Here is a 20,418-nt window from a genome sequence, read left to right as displayed (position 1 = left end):
GAACTTTATGTGATAGGCAATAAGGAGTCCTAGTCAAATTAAGAGAGTCATAAGTCCCTCTCAATTCGAGAGAAATTTATTTTTAGAAAGATTGTCCTACTGGCCACAGGAGCTGGATTCTCACATGAAACCTGCCTGACTCGCCCCTGTGACTATAAACATAAAATACTTCATTTGGTTGTGGCAATTCATCACTAATATACATTACATAGGAATACCTCTTCCCATCTCTCATCCTAAAATGCTTCAGCGCTGCCCCCACTCAGTTTACCTGTGAGACGTGAGGATGACGGAACATTTATTCTGCACTTCTTCTGAAATGATCCTCCACAGGTGCCGTTTTGACTTAGGGTCCATCCCAGAGCTCGGCTCATCCTTAATAGAAAGTTACAGGGAAGATTTATCAAATTAATTAATATTTGATGAGGTCCTTTACATGAATCACTGCATCTCACTTGCCTAGAACAGAAATCACTTTGCGAAGTCCTGTGACTAACTTGTTTTGTACTTAATAGGTTTCTTTCTGCTGCTGTCAGAAAGCTCAAAATTAACCATTTAAAATTGTCAATCTGTTTTAAAAAGTGCCTCAGCGAAGTTGACACCCTGTTACTTTACACTTGTCTCATATTTCTTTGGAAAAAAAAATCCAGTTCAATTACTGACAAAGCAGAGTTTCTGCATTTAATACTACATTGTCACATGTATATTTGAAGCTACATCAACAAGATTGCTACCTTGCTCCTGATAGCAGAATTGTGGCACGAGGAATACTACAGCATGTGTCGCACAGAGAACACAACCTGATTTTCCAGTTAATATGTTTGAGGTAGATTTTAAATTCTATGCTACTAATTGAAATTTAATACTCTTTAGGGAAATTAAAATAAGATTTGTAGAAATTGTCAAGTAGAAAATATAAGTCATATTTAAAATAAATGTTTCGAAAAATTGTTCAGACGTAAGATGCAAAATGTACAAAAATGAATGAGCTAAACCAAGAATACTAGATCCTAAGAGATGATTAAATTAGCAAGTTCTAGGTCAAGATTAGGTAATAATTAAAAATATGAATTTGCAGTGGAAAACATCCACATAGGATCATCCGAGGCTTGTGTTTATAGTAAGAGGCTAAAGAAAGGCATGGATATTGATTTGGGCAAACAGTAAAGGATATCTTCTCATTGCCCCTGTTTTTGAAGATGATAGCATAGATGGCCAATGCGTATGGAAGAAAATATAACAGCTTTCTCTCTCAGCCTGTATTTCAGTTCAGCTCATTAATATATAACCTTTGCATAGCACTTTTAAATGTTTTAAAGTAATTTACATCTATTATTTCACAGGGGTGCCTAAGGATTGTTTTGTTCAACTTAGGGGACACTTAGACAATAAAATTCCACCATAAGCATCGATTGGCAGGGAGGTAATGTGCTATAAGCTTCTGGTATTATAAAAAGGTAGGTTGTGTATCACTCTCGCTGGGCAGTTTAAACGATTTGGTTCTCTGTCTGACTGAATCCCCAGAATAATGTGGTGATTTGTAACTGAATTCGTATTGCATATGGTTAAAGCTCTTGTGAGGTTTGGAGCTCCTTGAATGAAGGGGAGCTTCCAAAATAAGGACAAGTTCATTTCTTGGTAATAAACACCTCCACAATGTTTGGTGCGAAGAGCAAGCAGGATGCCACATCACCTCTACGTGAACTTTGTATTTCCAGGTGACGAATTTAATTTTCCAGCTCTTAACCGAACTATAAATGTGAAGTGCATCTCTTGCGTCCGAAAAATTCAAACAGAATAGGAAGGCATATTGTCAATCTCATCCCAAACTAGGTAACGTGTATTTTTAGGTCAAGAGGAAATGAAATTTTAGCACAACATGTTGCCCTAAAATGTGTCTTTCCTCTTTAGTAGAAGTTGGAAAATATGTTGGTTCACCTGACGAGTTACTAAAAAAACAGATTTCTTCAATAATGGGTAATCAAATTCTCCCATATTTTGTAACTTTACTTACTCATTAGCATATCCTGAATTTGGTTTGGCTACTTCCTGTTCCCATGACAAGTGTCTCTTCTGAAACAGACTGAGCCACAGCTCTTTGCTGACATAAATTCCCTTAAGGAGACAGCGTATGTAAAGTGTTTTGCAAAATAACAAGCACATTGTGAGACTTCACCAAAGGTTTATGGCAACAACGATAGAACATGCTGCACATACTATTGGACATGTGATTCTAATTATGTAGTAGCCTTTTCCACAACAGTCCTCTTACCAGCAGCAAAATGGAAGGTTTCCCTATCAAGGCCAGTGCGGTGGATAATTTTCTTTTTGTGCCGTAACTGCACAGCGAGGTAGCCCTGTCCTTGTAGGGCATCAGGTGAAGTCTCCTAAGGAGTTTATGAACAGTCTGTGGGTGGAAAACAGGAGTTAGAGGAAAAGATGCTTATGAAAGAAAGTTCTATAATGAAGAAATACATACCTGAAAAAAATTCAAACATTTAAACCAGCATAGATTTTATTTTTACTTTTTTTTAATTAATTTTTTAAGTTTATTTATTTATTTTGAGAGAGACACAGATAGCATGAGTGGGGGAGGGCAGAGAGGGAGGGAGAGAGAATCCCAAGCAGGCTCCGTGCTGCCAGCACAGAACCCGATGCAGGGCTCCAACCCATGAAGCTCCAACCCATGATCTCCCATGGGAGATCATGACCTGACCCGAAACCCAGAGTGGAGGCTTAACTGACTGAGCCACCGTGCCCTATTTTTACTTTTAAAGGTCTACCTACAAATGAAAATTATTTAAAGAGATGAAAACGATTCTGTAGAGGCTCATTTTCAAATGAGATTTTCCCCTGTGTATGTGTGTGTGTTTACAGTTGCAGATTGTACTTTCTGCAGGATTTCTTTATAAAACTTAAAAGAGCTAAAACAGAACATGACCCTTCACAAGGCAGGTTTCTCATTGACTGTCCTCACTGTTCTGTCTTTCTTCTTACTGGGGGAGCAAGTTGTCACAAAGGCTTCGTGTCTATTTAAAACTGACCCAGTATCAAAACTTTAGCACATTAACTTAGGAATCATGGGTTCCTGAGGCTATTTCTGTTGTTAAACAGCTCTGGTAAATAGAGGAATCCTAGGAGGATTTCCACAGGTCCTCGGGGTTGCAGAAATAGAGGAGACTGCCCTAAGGGCTAGTCATTCCATTAAAAAGGCAAATGATTGCCATGAAGCACAAGACCACATTTAAAAAATCAAAATGGAAGCTATTCTATTTTATGTGGGCAGTTTGCAGGGAATTGCATTTTTCAAAACTTATCTAAACACTACAGGATGTGCAGACCAACCCATGCTCAAGCCAGAGCCTAAGGCAAGTATGATCCTTTACTTAATAGTTCTTGAAAGGTAAGTGAACAAGCACAGGTCAAGGAGCTTCTGAAGCTGAGTTCATAGGTGTATATATGATGTACAAAATTAGGCTAAGACTGCCTAAACTGTCAGTGACAGGAGGAAAATGCCCTAGTTTTTCAGATGTCAACTTAGTCTTGAGAGTTGGGGTTGCAGCGGGGGGAGCTGAAACAGTAATGGTTTTCAAATGAACTAGTTTTTCACACTTATACTCACTTCCTTAATATCTTTTTCTGGAATTCCATGTATCCTTGCGTAGAAATACAAATGTTCTTCCACCGATACCAGGTCGTCTAAGGCATCTTCCTGAGGGCAGTATCCAACTAATGAGCTGTGTGAGTCAACATGACCCAGAGATCTGCATTGAGAGAAGTGAAGATACGGAGGGGTTTCAAAAGGTATGTCCCTTCTAGTCCCCAAAAGTTGGGAAGGCAGCTCTACTTTGGTCATGGAGATTTGTGATTCTAATAAAAAGAGGTAAAATAACCCCACCATCATATCACACACATAAAGTTTTAAAAATTAGGGAACAAAATAGCTGTTTCTCCCCTAGGGATGTAATACTATATCTACAAAATAACAAAGTGTTCATTTTAATTATGTTGTGCTTGATAAGTTGAAGCCATGGTTTCCCATACCCAGTTTTATTTCTGATCAGGATGTTTCCACTTGAAGGAATTACGTCTCCTGTCAGCATCTTGAAGATAGTTGTCTTTCCTGCTCCATTCACCCCAAGAAGGCCAAAGCACTGGTTTGGGAGAGGGAAAAAAAGATGTAAATCTTAATCCAAACCAGACATGTTACTATTACATCTGTTTCCTCTTTTTCCCTGGATGAAATAAATTCCAAAGAAAAAAAAGTTCCTGGAATTATTCATGGATATTGTAGTGTTCTTCTGGCATTTGATAAAACTTTCTCTTTTACAACAAAGATCTTTTTTTTCCTTTAACCATCTGAACATTTGTATATATACACAGGACTTGTTTTACATATTATATTATCTGCATGACATGATAAAATATTCCATAAGTAAGATACGCTAACTTGACAAAGTAATTATATTTATAGGTTTCACATTATTCACACAAAATCACTACTGAATAAGCCACTGAAGCAATAATTTCTTTATGCTGTTGAATGGATTGGATGCATGTGGTTTGCAGCTCTCCTCAAAAAAACTAAGGGAAATGCCCACATTTTCTCTTTCTTTTCAAAGCTGGCTTAATATTTCTTATATAAAAATGGCAAGAATAAATATGAATGCAGTTCTAGGACCTTGCTTCTTTTTTTATTAAAAACAACTTTCTAATGCATATTTATTTTTGAGAGAGGTAGAGAGAGAGCTTGAGCAGAGGAGGGGCCGAGAGAGGAGACAGAGGATCCGAAGCAGGCTCCAGGCTCCACACAGACAGCAGAGAGCTCAGTGCACCACCTGAACCCACAAACCGTGAGATGATGACCTGAGCCAAAGTTGGATGTTTAACCACCCAAGTCAGATGCTTAACCCACTGAGCCACCCAGGCACCCCTAGGATCTTGCTTCTGACAACAGATCTCTTCATGCTGTCTTTCACAGGGAGCTAAAAACTGAAAGTTGAAGACAGCGCCCTGCACGGGCTTCTTGACTAAAAGTCCAGCCCAGGGAGGACAGTAGGTAGCATGGGCAGGGGCTTAGAACTAGGTGTGTGGCGAATCCTCCCTGACGAGAGGGAAGACTTAGAGAGTAAGTAACATAAGGATATGTGTACATTGTATACACAGGATCCATCAAGATATTCAGAGGTTGACTTCTAAATTTCTAGAAAAAAATAGGAAAGTTTAAAGATTTTTGTGACTTAACATGCCAATATAAAGGACAGTTAGGAACAGAGCAAGTTCCTCACCTCCCCAGCGGGTATGCCAATGCTGATGTTGTTTACAGCTATAATCTTTTTGTGGATAAGTTGGTAGGTCTTTGTGAGACGATGGAGCTGGACCAGGTCAAATTCACTTGCGCCATTTTCCACTCTTAATCTCTCAGCTCGGACGTCTTCATCTTCGTCTATTGTCTCCACTACAGGAGACGAACTAAATTTTCTAAAGAAGAGTCTAAAAAAAAAAAAAGAAAGACCCAGTGATTTTGCATCAATGATTTTAAAGTGGCACCGCTCAATTTCAACATGTTTTAATGAATTCTCACTTCACTAAAAGCGCGCAATCACACACTAAGCTTCAGATTTGTTATGCATTATGCTACTTAAGTAAGTTAAAAATTAGTACAAATGCTCTTCACCATATTCAGTGACATGAATGTCCCTCTATGTTCTGTTTACTGTGAATGTCTTACTTAGTATCTAGGCAATATATTAAGGTTATCAGCCCTGAAAGCAGTCTCAAACCCACATCAGTACCTTGCCTAACGTATGCTAAAGCAAACCAATCCAAACAAAATTTAAAAACCCAACAAATCAATTCAGGTCTTCTTCCCAATGTCCCTGTTTCTTTTAATGATATCCCCAGAGATTCTAACTGTGATGTTTTCTTTGAATCTTCCCCATTACAAAATCTACGCATGTAGTCAGTCTCCTAACACTGGAAATGCCTTGGAACACCCAGTCATCAATCATGTTCTGTCTATTTCTATTACCATCACAGGCTTTCACTGTTTCTCACTAAATTCTTCAAGAATTTCTAACTGTTCCAATATCTCTGATCCTCCATTCTAAACTGTATGACCTCCACAGAATCACATCTCCTAAAGCACCGTTTGACCATGTTGCTTTCTGGTCAAAACATTTATTGGACTATTATTTGTTTGTTGAAAAAGTCCAAATAATCTCTCTACCCAAGTATCCAATAGACTCCATAGTCTTCCAGCCACATGCTTGAGCTCCTACTATTTCGTTGCCTTTATTCTACGTTCTAATCAAATTGTATTACTCATTTCTCAAATACACTTAAGATTTTTTTCTCGGTCTTTGCTCTTGTCATTATTTTTATTACTCTTAACTTAAGTTTTATTTTTCAATAGGTGATACATGCACACCATGTATTAAAATGGTACTGAAGAATATATAGTGAGAAGTAAGTTTCCTTCAACTCTATAGAGCTCTCCTCAGCAGGGCACCCATAGAGAGATAGTATATGCATATGTATGTATAAATTATAGTTCTTTTCTAACTCAAATGATAATATACTTTTATATTATCACACAAAGTTTTGAACTTAGCATTTTTCACTCAATAAGTATTAGTAGTAATCCCAAATATTCCATACAGAACTGTATCAGTCTTTCTAATGCCTGCATAGTGTTTACCTATGAAAAAATGTAAATTTGTATAATTTATTTAACCAGTCCATGAAGGACATTTAGGCTGTTTTCATTCTTTTGCTATTAAGAATGGTTGCGATGATGGATAGCTTTATACATTCATAAATCTGCAAATGTGTGAGCATATCTGTAGGAAAAGAATCCTAGAAATGGAATAGTCGGGTCAATTGTATGCATATTTCTTTTTATTTAAGATTCCATTTTCTCCTTATTCAACCTTCTCTCAAACCCATTGCTAATACGCTACTCACTCAGTCTTCTTTCTTCATTTCTACTTTCTAGCCATCCTTTAAACTCGACTCAAACACTACATCCTTTGTTTATGTATGCATTTTCTCTCCACCACTGAATCTTAATCTCTTTAAGGCTAACAATTGTGCTTCTTTAATTTTATTCTCTCACTCTACAATAATACTTGCAGACACAGAGTGAGGTGTGATAACTATTTACTGAATGGAATGAGTGGTGAATTATGTTACAATTTTTTTAAGTTTTTTTTAGCACATTTCCACGTTACTAATAGAAAGGTTTAGACTATTGTTCCTTCCTAAATATTTTGAATTGAGTTCTATCATGCATGTCAAACACGATGTTTTCTTTTTATTTACCTGAGTTTCTTTATTAGCCATTCGTTGATTAAGAGCCGCAACAAAAAGAACATGGTGCCCTGAGAAACCAAAGCCACAAACATGGCACCTAGTTTATCCATCTCAAAGGTTTCACTTGGGTATTCCACTCCATATGCTTTTAAAAAGTCTAGGACCGACTGTTGTTGAGAAAGTTCAATCAAACCATAGCCAAAACAGAATTGTGGAAAAATCAGGAAAATACGCTTGAGGGTTTCAGAAATAAGTTCTAACGTCTGAAATAAGAGAAAAAAAAAAATGAAACTCAGTGTTAGACTTCTGACAAATTGACAAAAATTTAAAACTGATGTGAGCAAATGTGATGTGGGCAAATATTAAAACTGGGGAAGTTTATCGAGAACGGCAATTATTTCCCATGTATGTTGAATTTACATGTAAATATTTACTATAACCAAAACATGGAGATTTATTACTAAAATATAAACAGAAAAGGTTTATCTTCTTTTTGAGATGATCTGAGGCATCAGGCCAAACCCTGGAGACAGAATCACTTCTAGCCCTGCCTTAGATCCTAGAAGTGTAGAAATAGCCAGGATGTTGAGGTCTGGTACAGGGTCTTGGTCATGCCTAGGTAAAGAAGGGATTTGGTACAGTGAAGTTTTAGAACTTTAGGTAATTCGTATTTGAAGAGGGGCTAAATGGTGAACTGAGATGAAGGAGAGACAACCTATCTACATGAGGAGCAAATGGCTTATTTTCACGTTATTCACACTTGGGCCAACCACTTGCAACTCATGAATTGTCTTCTTCCTCCTGGAGTGTGCTTGTCTGTTCCTCAGTTCACGTAGTTTCCTCTCCATTCTTTCTCATTCAATTGCCCAGCACTGTTCGTGCTTCCCTTCTCACTAACTGTAATTGTCAGCTTTGAATGGGAAGTGATGCTCACAATGAAGTAGACTCTATCTAATACATGCTTGAAAGGGAACATATCAGGTTTGTTCTCTATGAATGTTCAACAAAAAAAAAACCACCCTTAACCAATAGTCACATAACTGAGCCATTGTCCTTGTTCCTACCATATGATAACAATTAATGAATAAATATTTCACTGGACCAATAGGTTCATGATTTTTATAGTGTTGTACACAATAATTTGATTTCACCTCCACTTCAACGCTTTCAAATGCCAATAGTTTTGACATTGAGTAAATATAATCATAGGCATTAACCTACTTGGAAACTAAAAAGAATCTTAAAAGGCTGTAGTTTCTCTTCTATCAAACTTAATAGAATTAACTGAAATTCCTCTTTTCTATTTAGAGAATGCAGAATGTAGAAAATCTTTTCACCTTGAACATACTGAAACATTTCATACGTTTATTGAAGTTTACCAGGCGAATAATGGACCTTACCGGATCATTGGGCTTTTCCTTGGAAAGGAAGTATACCACTGACAGGGAGACAATGGAATTGATGCCAAAGAAAAGGTTGATGCAGACGTAAGTGATGAAAGCCATCCCTGTTTCATGGAAGAGCCCAGCCAGTAAGTACATCCAAGAAAATGTGGCATACCTGTATGTAAATAACACAAGGATTAAAATTATGCTTTAATCCTTACTCTTTAACAAACAGACAAAACTTTTGATAGGGCTCCAAAGTGAAAATAAACATTAGGGATGCATCACTAAGCCTCACAGCTAGATCTCTGTATTATAAAAACTTTTTTTGACAAATTCTTTGGATTTTTAAAAAGTGACGTGGAGAAACGGGAACACTCTTGCACTGTTGGTGGGAATGCAAACTGGTGCAGCCGCTCTGGAAATCAGTGTGGAGGTTCCTCAAAAAATTAAAAATAGACCTACCCTATGACCCAGCAATAGCACTGCTAGGAATTGACCCAAGGGATACAGGAGTGCTGATGCATAGGGGCACTTGTAACCCAGTGTTTATAGCAGCACTCTCAACAATAGCCAAATTATGGAAAGAGCCTAAATGTCCATCAACTGATGAATGGATAAAGAAATTGTGGTTTATATACACAATGGAATACTACATGGCAATGAGAAAGAATGAAATATGGCCCCTTGTAGCAATGTGGATGGAACTGGAGAGTGTTATGCTAAGTGAAATAAGTCATACAGAGACAGACAGATACCATATGTTTTCACTCGTATGTGGAGCCTGAGAAACTTAACAGAAGTCCATGGGGGAGGGGAAAAAAGAGAGGTTAGAGAGGGAGAGAGCCAAAGCGTAAGACTCTTAAAAACTGAGAACAAACTGAGGGTAGATGGGGGGTGGGAGGGAGAGGAGGGTGGGTGATGGGTATTGAGGAGGGCACCTGTTGGGATGAGCACTGGGTGTTGTATGGAAACCAATTTGACAATAAATTTCATATTAAAAAAAATAATAAAAAAATAAAATAGTCAATAATTTAAAAAATTAAATAAAATAGTCAATAATTTTTAAAAAAGTGACAGTAAGAAGCTTTTCTTTTAAGGAAACTTGAGTAGTTCTATATCATCACAACTACAAATGAATTCCTTTTAGAGATGCTGTCATCCAATCCAAGAAACTTTTTTTTTTTTTTTTGCTCTCAGAAATAAGAGTTTAATCAATATAAATCTTATAATTTAAAGAAAAGTAATGACATTATGGTAAGCTAACTTAGCAGACAGAGAAAGCTCAGAAGCTGGATGTCCTGCTGTGAGCAAACACTTGAGCAACCTTTGGGGTAATGATGAAGAACCGGAGGCAATGTAAACCTTCATCTGCTACACTGCTATGTCAATGGCTACTGCCCATGCATTCAGGGCAGAAAGAACTGCTATGCTAAGCACTGATTATATCAACCCATACTACCTGTATAGCCCCAATACAGAAATAATACTTGTGTGTGTGTGTTAAACATCCATAAAAATATAAATAAAATATACATGAGGATACATACCTTGCAATGTGATATATACTCATAATTTGTCAATACACAAATCCACACATGTATGTAAATTTTTCCGATCATTCTGAAACATCCATTTTTATGTAGCTTATATTACATGTGTAGATTGCCAATCATGACACTTGGTACCTAGTAAGTACTCATTAATGTTAGATATTACTATTAATAACGACAACATTCATTTTCAGAAGTACTGTACTGTACAAACTGTGGACTAGCAAGTATAATGTGTTGTCAGTCATCACTCATGGCTACTGAAACCCCAAGACAATTGTAAATTAGCTAATGAGATTTAGTTTCTGTTTGTGCCTCAGAACACTTAGTTCTGTTAATTCTTTTTTCACTGCAGCTTACCCAAACAGTAGAAGTAGGAGGGATACGGCACCTAAGTTGTTTTCACTGTAGAAGGCAGGTAATTTGAAAATTGCAATGACACCAATTGAAAATGCTACAGGCACCAAGTAGAAGACCTATGGGAATATGTAAAACAATGCTTAATACATGGTAAATATTTGGGGCTCATGGAGGGCTCAGTTGGTTAAGTGTTCAACTTTGGCTCAGGTCATGATCTCATGGTTCATGGGTTCAAGCCCAGCACTGGGCTCTGTGCTGACAGCTCAAAGTGTGGAGCCTGCTTTGGTTCTCTGTCTCCCTCTCTCTCTGTCCCTCCCCAACTCACACTCTGTTTCTCCCTCTCTCTCTCTCAAAAATAAATAAACGTTTAAAAAAATTTAAAATATATATATGGCAAATATTTTCCCAAAAACATCAATAGCCCATCTAGTTAAAACGATAACAAGTTAACCTTGAAGTATGTGAAGGAATGAATTTTTATTTATGTTCCTGTTGCTTGTAAGTTCAGCTTATTTTACATTGATTTCACTCTAGAATTTGTCTCCTGTAATATGAGGTCAAGCCAGTCACCATCTTTATAGATGTACATGGAGTCCCCTGGTGTTCCTGCCTCCAGGCTTTGAGACTGGGGATCACTTTGTGACAGAGGTTCAGTGAGAAAGATAAGACAGTCAGGTATCTTGGTATTAGATGCAGTCTTCAAAGTACTGATTTCATTTTGAATGCTGGAACTCTCTCAGGTGGCTGATTTCGAAGGCCTGGTTATCGGTGTGAGCCACTCTGCATAAAACAGTGGGGTGGCAGGTTCCACACATTCTTGGAATCACAGTATATGAACAAAGAACTCAGTGTTTTATTGGCAAATAGAAATAGTAAATGCTGTGCAGGCTGCAGCAAGAGGCACACTATGAAAGAGATGGTAATTTAATCTGGAAGGGAGAGGAATCTCCTAAATTGGGATGAGCACCAGACATATGACAATGGAATCTGAGTAGTAAGTAGCCCTTTGCAGAAGTGTGTACTTTGAGCTCTCTTGACATTAAAACTCCTATTAAGTCCAGAGGAGTCATTACCATTCTTTTAGATTTGACTTCTTCAACAAAGGCATTTCAGACCTCACTGGATACATTAACAAAGTGGATATGCAGATAATTACCCTCTAGCTCTTCAAGCCAATGATCTATACAGCAACTCAGACAATTCTGCCATAATCACCAGGCAAATGCATACCACATCCTGGGCTTTTGGCCAATACTGGCGCATTTGGAGTCAAGAAAAACCATCTGAATTTGGGGCCCATTTTATGCAAATGAGAGAGCTGTCAATGATATTCATCCTTTATTGTCCCTACTCATCTCCTCTAATGTGTCATTCATCAGGGACTGCTACTTCGAAGTTTTTACCATTAGTATCTGGTACCATTCGGCAAGGCTATTTTGCTTTCTATTTTTCCACAGTAGTGGCTCTCAAACCTTATTATGCATAAAATAACTTGGAGGATTTTGTTTAAAATGTATATTCTCTGGGTTCCACTCCCAAAGTATAGAACTAGTAGGTCTGGAGGGGGCCAGGAATCTGCATTTTAATAAATGTCCAGGGGAATCTGATATCGGTGGGTCCTCAGACCACAGAGACGAGGGGAGGTGGCTCTTTCTTCTAATTATCGGGTGACTGTAAGTCTGATGCAAATTATTTTTTTCTTTTTTCTTTTTTAATGTTTATCTATTTTTGAGAGACAGAGAGAGACAGAGCATGGGCAGGGCAGGGCAGGGGCAGAGAGAGAGGGAGACAGAATCTGAAGCAGGCTCCAGCTCTGAAACGTCAGCACAACACAGTGCTTGAATTCACAAACTGTGAGATCGTGACCTGCGCCAAAGTCGGATACTCAACCAGCTGAGCCACCCAGGCGCCCCCAAATTATTTTTTTCTTAATTTACTGACTTGTAGTGATAATTTTAACAAGGTAGGCATGAATAAGTCCTGTATATAAGAGTGGTATCTTCTACCCCAATCAATCCTGTCTTTCCTGCAAGCTACTCACCATGTCGTAAATGAAGTTTGTGGCCCAGTAGCAAGTCACACCGACGCCTGAAATGTGCTGCAGCTGCTTGGCTTTGGTCTGATGCTCCCTCACAACATAGGTGACAAAGCTGGCGGTGGTGACAGAGTAGCCCATCAGGATGGAGAGTGCCACTAAAATATCGATTAAGCTGCTCATTCTGTAGTGAGCAATAGGGAGAGCAGAGCATACATAAGTTTTTAGAACTCTTTTCCTTTCAGAAAGATTCATGACTAAAACCATCAACAAAACAGTACACGACTTGGCTGTGACACAAATAAGTCTTCCTGCCAGGCAGCCAGATAATATCTTCTACATGACTTGGCTATGACCCTGGATAAGTATAGCTCTAGTGCATCTGAATTGACTAGGGATATTTGATCAAAAAAAAAAAAAAAGCCCACTTCGGTCTCTAAGGGTTACTGGGTGTATGCAAGGAATATATAGTCCTTGAGCACAGAAATAGTACTTAAATGCTATGCAGGGAAATTGAAATGATGAAGCACTTACGCACTTGACTTATAAAAGCAGCAGATTCTGACTCTACAGCCAGCAAGCTCACTTGGCAACCCCACTGCACAGACTTTCAGAAACTTCCTTTTATCCCAGTCAGTGACTTGTATTAACAGCTCTTCTAGATTGACATTCATTCAGATACAACTGTGATTTCCAATTACAGTACTTTATTCAGAGGCTTCACTATGCCAAGGAGTAATGTAGTCATACCAGATATTTCCACTTACGTGGCTTGTTCTTGGTCTTGCACTCCTGGATAAGGATGACTATACATGATGATGCCTTAAAGAAGAGACAGTTCTGTTCATTAGTAGATATTCAGTTATTCAGAAATACCAATTTTTGGATGAATAATGCATAACACTTTCCTCCTTATGCTATAATTTTGCTTTGGGGATAGTATTTTAAAGGAAAATTATCCCCCCCCCCCGCTGCCCACCTCCGCCAACTAATCTCATCAATGCCACACAATTGGTGGCATTCACATAAAAATTAAAAAAAATGTTTTTTCCCATTGTGTATGGAATTTTGGGGGAAGGGACAAGAATTTCCATTTCTTATATGGCATTTCCCCTCTATTACATTTTCCATTTCTTCTCCCCATCTAATCATGCACGTTTGTATTTCAGCGGCACTTACTACATTGGTGTTTTAGACCAATTATATGAGGATCTCCTAAAGAACACTGACCACCCTCATCCCTCTTTATCGTGCTGTCGGCCAGGTTGGGAAAATACTGTAGCCTGAGAAGATCCTTCCTCTTTCACTACCTCCAAGACGTCTATTTTTCTAGAACTTTATCTACTAGGGTAAGGCTTGAGAGCTTCAGTCATCTCTGACGGGTTTTCATTGAGACACAAAGATCCAAGAGAATTCAGAGAAACTAGCTGGTGCCAGGAAAGTAGTCATTTAATTCCAATACAGTCCTAAATTATTGGGATCTCCCATAATCAGTTATAGTTTCTGAGTTAGAAACAAGATTCTTTTCTCCGCTTATCAGAGGATGATCATTAGTCATAGTCAAAAATGGGCTGGCAAAAGTTTCCCAAGGGACTACAGTGTGAAGACGAAGTCTATACTGTCTGAGTAACTTTGGAAAAGAATAGTAGGGGATGGCAGTGAGGCTGTCTCTTAAATATTTGTTTTATTAGAGTCATAAGCTGAGCAAGAACTTTCTCACTTACTGCTCATGTAGTATATGTTTATTATATCAAGATATTAAGACCCTTTCACAGCAGCCAAATATAAATTATTCTAAAGTTATATTCCCTCCATTAACTTAAATTTATAATTTTTGTTGAGTAGAATGTAACATATTTTGAGGTTGAATTCTGCAATTGTTACATGTTAAAGAAAAAAAGTTTAATTAAAGCAAAACAAAGAAACTACCAATAATAATCAATTCGGCCTGTAACTTTAATCACATCATTGGGGGAATGCACTTTTCTTATCTTTTGTGTAAATGAACAGTCTCTCTTTTTACTGAGATTCAGTTTTCCTTGGGGCCCTACTTAAACCTTATTGTTGAATTATAATATAGGCAGGGGAAAAACATTTCTTTTATTTCTTTCTTGTATTTCAGAATCAAGAACTACATTATTTCACTAGAGGAATCTTTGCAAATGCGTTTACTCCACTATGAAAAATGCTGCCAAACTAAGTGTTTCATAGATATTTTTAGCAGAAAGATCAAGTAAATGCATTAGGGTTGAGGATGTATAAAAATCTTCTCTGTGGGTTCTACCGTATCCAGCATAATGTTCTGACTACAGTGATTAGTCAATGAATACTTATTACATCATATTGAACCTTAAAATTTCAATTATTTCCCCCATATATAATATACATTAAAAATAACATATTATCTGTTTCTGTTGTCTCTATGGGCATACATCTAAAACCAGGTGCTTTCCATTGATCATTACTACTAATGCACTAAAGGGTCAGAACAAACAGGAGCGTAGAGGGAACAATATGTCCGTATGTTTGGAAAAGAGCCTCATTGTAGAACAATTGTTAGGGGAAACAAGCAAACCTTTATTGTTTGAGAAGAAAACAGAATTTTCATGTTAAATTAACCACTAGAGGGAACCACATGAAAATAATAGTTATTGACATAGCAAAGGAAAACTAATTAAAAAATTTTTACTAGCATGTTAGAATTCATAGAAAATCAATTTTATAGCTAAAGCAAAATCCTAATTAATGCAGAATTCAACAAACATGCTTTAAAACAGCTAGTGTCATAGGGGGAGGGAGGTGGCCGGAGAGCAATTGAGTTGATTTTTAAAGACAATATTACCATGGCAGATCCCATATGTGCATTACAAGACAATGAAAGTATTTTAGGGTGACATGATTTCTTCTCTGAAGAAAATCAAACTCCTCCCACAGAGGGTGGAAAGCAACCACTTTCATGAGTCTGTATAAGAGAAGTTAAGGGGGGCCTGGGTGGCTCAGTCAGTTGAGTGACTTGTGGGTTAGAGCCCCACGGTGGGCTCTTTGCTGAAAGCTCCGAGCCTGGACCTTGCTTCGGATCGTGTCTCCCCCTCTCTCTCTCTCAAAAATAAATATTAAAAAAAGAGAAAAGTTTTTTAAAAAAGGGCACACTACTACTAACTGCTACAGAACTCATAAACCCTATTTTTAAACCTAAAAAATAAATTTCCTTTGAAGGTCAATAAAAAGTTTATGCTCCAGAATTCTAATTCTTTAAATTCTGTAACTTAAAACATGCAATGGTAGGAGCCACAACAAGCCTGCTAGGATCCAGGGTGATTTAGATTACTTCAGTCTTGGTAAAGAATACTACTAATAAATGAAACCTGAATATAGGTTTCAAAAGCCGACTCTTCAAAAGTGGCAGGTATGTTTTTCTCACCTACCTACCTACGCTACATTTTCCCCCAGTCGTATCTACAGCTCTTCTGCTTCCATTATCCTCCATAGAAACAAGTATCTTTTGTTCTGATGAAGACATCCTACCAAAGGTCAAGTACTCAGTAGTATTTCAAACCAGGTTACACAAAACCTATCTGGCCTTAGTCACCATTTAATTAATTAATTGATTAATTAATTCTCTTTCACATTTTTATTTAAATTCTAGTTAGTTAACATTAGTGCAATATTGGTTTCAGGAGTAGAATTCATTGATTCATCACTTACATATAACACTGAGTGCTTATTACAAGTGCCCTCCTTAACACTCATCACCATTTAATTTAATTTGTCACTTTTGACTATGTCCTTTATTGGTGCTATAGATCTAAGGACTATCTTTCAGCCTTGTTACTTTCTTCATGGTTCCTCGTGCTAGGAAACTGCTATAGCAGGTGGGAAGGAATGCTGTTCTCTCTAAAATGAAGACTGACAGACTCTCTTGCTAGAATGAGTGTTTGACTCTATAACTCACTTCTACAATCACGAGAACATCCAACACACATTGTTATGCCCAACAGGAAGGAGATGAAAGAAAAACAGACGCTGGCATTTCTAAAAGACCGGTTGTGTCTTTTTTCCTGTTTAATAGGCTATTTGTTAGCCTATTTATTAGGCTATAGACTCAGTATTGGCTAATAAATATGTTACTCATTTGTTTCCATCATCATTATTATTTTTTTTAGGATCAGTAAGGAAAAATAATTTGAGCAAGGCTTAAGATGATAAAATGATTTGACTGACAGTAATTGAATTAGAAAAAATAAATCAGTCTTTTTAAAACCCCAAATCCTGTTTTGAAAACCACGTGGATGCCTCTTGGGAAATCCAACTGCAATAGATCTGGCTGAGTACCGAAAAGTATTAGAAAACTGAAGGGGCAGGACTCAGACAGACTTGGGTTCAAATTCCATGTCTGGGCTCTAGAAAATAGTAACAGAGAACAAAAATATTCATTCTGAAAGGCTACTGGTAAGGATTAGCAATTTTTCATATAAAGCATATATTATAGGGTAAGTGCTCAATTAATGATCAGGTGTAGAACTTCTTAGTTTAAAAGTTTTGGCTTCATCTTTAGATTTATCAACATTAATTATTTTTAATTCTTAGCCTATATACAAGTAAATAGTAATAAAATGTTTTCTTGTGAGTAATAGCTACTAGATGTGAGACCAGAAATAAGCATGAAGTAAGCTTTATTATCCTGATTTGATAAATGAGGAAACTAAATTAACCCAAAGTTAAGGAAATTATCTAGAATGTTCCATCTGGTGGTAGTTACTACTTTCAGACTCCTTTTAAAGATCTGTGACTTAGATACCATAAAATACCTGGAGGAAACGGAATCTTATATGCATTTTTATATGGAGAGAGGCAAAAGTTGCAATACAAGAAGCTTCTGTGTAAGTAACTTTACCGTGTCGGGCAGCATCATATGTTGACATATTAACCCGCAGGAGGAAATTATTCAAGCTGTTGAGGTAAGCTGGAAGTGAGTGATAGCCTTCTGGATCATACCATACCTGTTAAATTCCAAAAAGGGAGGCAAGATCAGTATGGTGTTTAAATAAATTAGGCTGCCTTTACATCTGACAGCTCACAGAATTTATATTTAAAATTAGACCAACAATTTCCCAATGAGTTATTTTATCTTCGAAGATTAGAACCATTCCCCAGAGTGCTGACCACAGACCTCTACATTTCCAATTTAGAGATGGACAGAGATTGAGAAAACAGGTTTTTTTTCTGTATGATAGCACCACGTTATTAGTTATTCTGTATCTTCTGCATAGGCAAAGCTTGAAATAAACTGAAGAAATCGTTATTATCTCCATCTCTGTGGCTGGTCTGTAGTGACTCTGGGACTAGAGCTAAAGCATACTCAATAATAATAATAATAATAATAATAATAATATAAAATAATGTCTAGGCAAGGATGTAGAAAGAAATTAAATACAAAGACAAACATTGTGTCCTTAGCAACAAGAATGATAACCTTGAAATTCCCACACTAACTTTCTATTCTTAGTTGCAAGGCAGAGGGAGGAGAGTTACTTTACCTTCTGTGTCAAAAACAGAGGGATTTAAAATACTGGTGTGCCTCAATTCAAGAGACCCAGTTGATAATTTAAAATTACAAATCTAACTTAGAGAGAAATTATTGGTTATTAGAACTCTTTGTTTATGCAAGAATGTTTACTTTGTGTGTGGAGAGAGGAAGAAAAGGAACAAATGGCAGAGAGAGGGCATTCAAATCTCCAACACTACTGTCTACTTTCTATATGACCTTTTATGAAAATCGGCTAAAACAGGCTCCATAATATCTCATAGAAATGTTGTGAGGATGTGATCAGGTAGTTTGTGCACCAGATGATACTAGTGTTGGGCTTATCACAGTTATTTATATGTGTGTGTGTGTGTGTGTGTGTGTGTGTGTGTGTGTATATATCTCACATATATATATCACATATACATATATCACATATATATATCACATATATATATATATCACATATATATCACATATATATATCACATATATATATCACGTATATATATATCACATATATATCACATATACATATATATATATATAACATAATAATATTAGTTTCTCCACCTCCCCCAAGTCTATATATGTCTCTTACTACCAAATGAGAAATGTGTGAAGGACAATTTAAAATTCCTAAGACTACCGTAGATCTTCTGTGTGTGATTCTGTGACCCTAGTTTGTTTGAAAGCATAGATATGATCTAGATGATGATAATAATAATAATAATAATAATAATAATAATAAAGCCTACAGGATTATTTGTCTTCATCAAATTCCGTTAAGTTTCCATGCTCTTTAAGAAACAAGGATAGGGGTGTGTGGGTGGCTCAGTTGGTAAAGCATTCAACTTCAGCTCAGGTCATGATCTTGCAGTTCACCAGTTTGAGCCCCGCGTCTGTCTCTGTGTTGACAGCTCAGAGCCTTGGGCCTGCTTTGGATTCTGTGTCTCCCTCTCTCTCTGCCCCTCCCCTCCTCGTGCTCTGTCTCTCTTTTTCAATAACATTAAAAAAAAAAGAAACAAGGATAAACACATATAATATATATGTAAAGAAAAACGCATAAGACATTAATGTTCAGTTTAGCAAAAAATGATGAAAGGAGTACAACCATTGAACAATCACTCAGGTTAAGAGAGAAAAACTGGAGATGCCTGGGTGGGGGTGGCTCAGTTGGTTAAGCTTCCAACTTTGGCTCAGGTCATGATCTCATGGTTTGTGAGTTTGAGCCCCACGTTGGGCTCTGCACTGATGGTGTTGAGCATGCCTGGGATTCTCTCTCTCTCTCCCCCCCTCCCCAGAATAAACTTTAAAGTAATTTTTAAAAAAGAAACAAAAATTGCCAGTATCCAGAACATCTCCGGAATTCTGTGTTCTTCAAAATCAAAATCACAATAGTCTCTCTAAACAATATGATTGAGTTTTGCCTTACTCTTTTTATTTTTTTTTAATGTTTATTTATTTTTGAGAGAGAGAGAAACAGAGGATGAGCAGGGGAGGGGCAGACAGAGAGGGAGACACTGAATCTAAACCAGGCTCCAGGTTCTGAGCTGTCAGCACAGAGCCCGATGCGGGACTCGAACTTGTAAATTGTGAGATCATGACCTGAGCTGAAGTCGGACACTTAACTGACTGAGCCACCCAGGAGCCCCGAGTTTTGCCTACTCTTAAAGTTTATAGTAAATGCAATGATAGTTAAGTGTTCTTTTGCTTATTAATAATGTTTGGGATATTTACCTACTTATGGAACTAAGCTCATTTCACTGCTGAAAATTCTTTGTTTTTTTGTTTTGTTTGTTTTTTGAGAGAGAGAGAGAAAGAACAAACGGGGGAGGAGCAGAGAGAGAGGGAGAGAGAGAGTATCCCAAGAAGGTTCGAGCTGTCAGCATGGAGCCTGATGCAGGGCTCAAACTCAGAAACCGTGAGACCATGACCTGAGCTGAAACCAAGAGTTGGATGCTTAACTGACTGAGCCACCCAGGCACCTCCTGAAAGTTCTACTGAATGATACAACAATTCATTTATTCTGCTGTATACGGACATTTCGGGTTCTGTTTCAGCTAATGTAAGAAACACTATTTTGTAAATTTTTGTATGTGTATCCCGGTACTTGTGTATCCAAGTTTCCCTGGGGTAAATACACAGGACTGGAACCCCAGTGCTATGGGGAAAGCATTATGCCAAACGCTTCTCAAATTGATTGCACTCATGTTTTATTTTTACTTCATCAAAATGCTTGAGCAT

The 20,418-nt window shown here is 37.4% G+C and overlaps 1 protein-coding gene across 3 annotated transcripts in view; it reads right to left on the bottom strand.

Moving 5' to 3' along the window:
* Positions 1–20,418, bottom strand: part of ABCA12 (ATP binding cassette subfamily A member 12) — a 272,411-nt gene that overhangs the window by 7,469 nt on the left and 244,524 nt on the right. For all 3 annotated transcript variants that reach the window (XM_019446082.2, XM_019446080.2, XM_019446081.2), the window contains exons 39-49: positions 17,542–17,647; positions 13,415–13,469; positions 12,654–12,831; positions 10,613–10,728; positions 8,715–8,874; positions 7,324–7,577; positions 5,289–5,493; positions 4,045–4,154; positions 3,623–3,764; positions 2,273–2,407; positions 272–375 (exon numbers count right to left, since the gene is read on the bottom strand). In XM_019446082.2, coding sequence (XP_019301627.2) covers positions 272–375; positions 2,273–2,407; positions 3,623–3,764; positions 4,045–4,154; positions 5,289–5,493; positions 7,324–7,577; positions 8,715–8,874; positions 10,613–10,728; positions 12,654–12,831; positions 13,415–13,469; positions 17,542–17,647 — 1,565 coding nt within the window. The remainder of the gene's footprint in view (positions 1–271; positions 376–2,272; positions 2,408–3,622; positions 3,765–4,044; positions 4,155–5,288; positions 5,494–7,323; positions 7,578–8,714; positions 8,875–10,612; positions 10,729–12,653; positions 12,832–13,414; positions 13,470–17,541; positions 17,648–20,418) is intronic.

The sequence above is a fragment of the Panthera pardus genome, unplaced genomic scaffold (assembly GCF_024362965.1).
Source record: "Panthera pardus isolate Hobbes unplaced genomic scaffold, ASM2436296v1 HiC_scaffold_10, whole genome shotgun sequence".
NCBI classification, from domain to species: Eukaryota; Metazoa; Chordata; class Mammalia; order Carnivora; family Felidae; genus Panthera; species Panthera pardus.
Note: the sequence above shows the minus strand (reverse complement) of the source record. Positions and strands in the feature narration are given on the sequence as shown.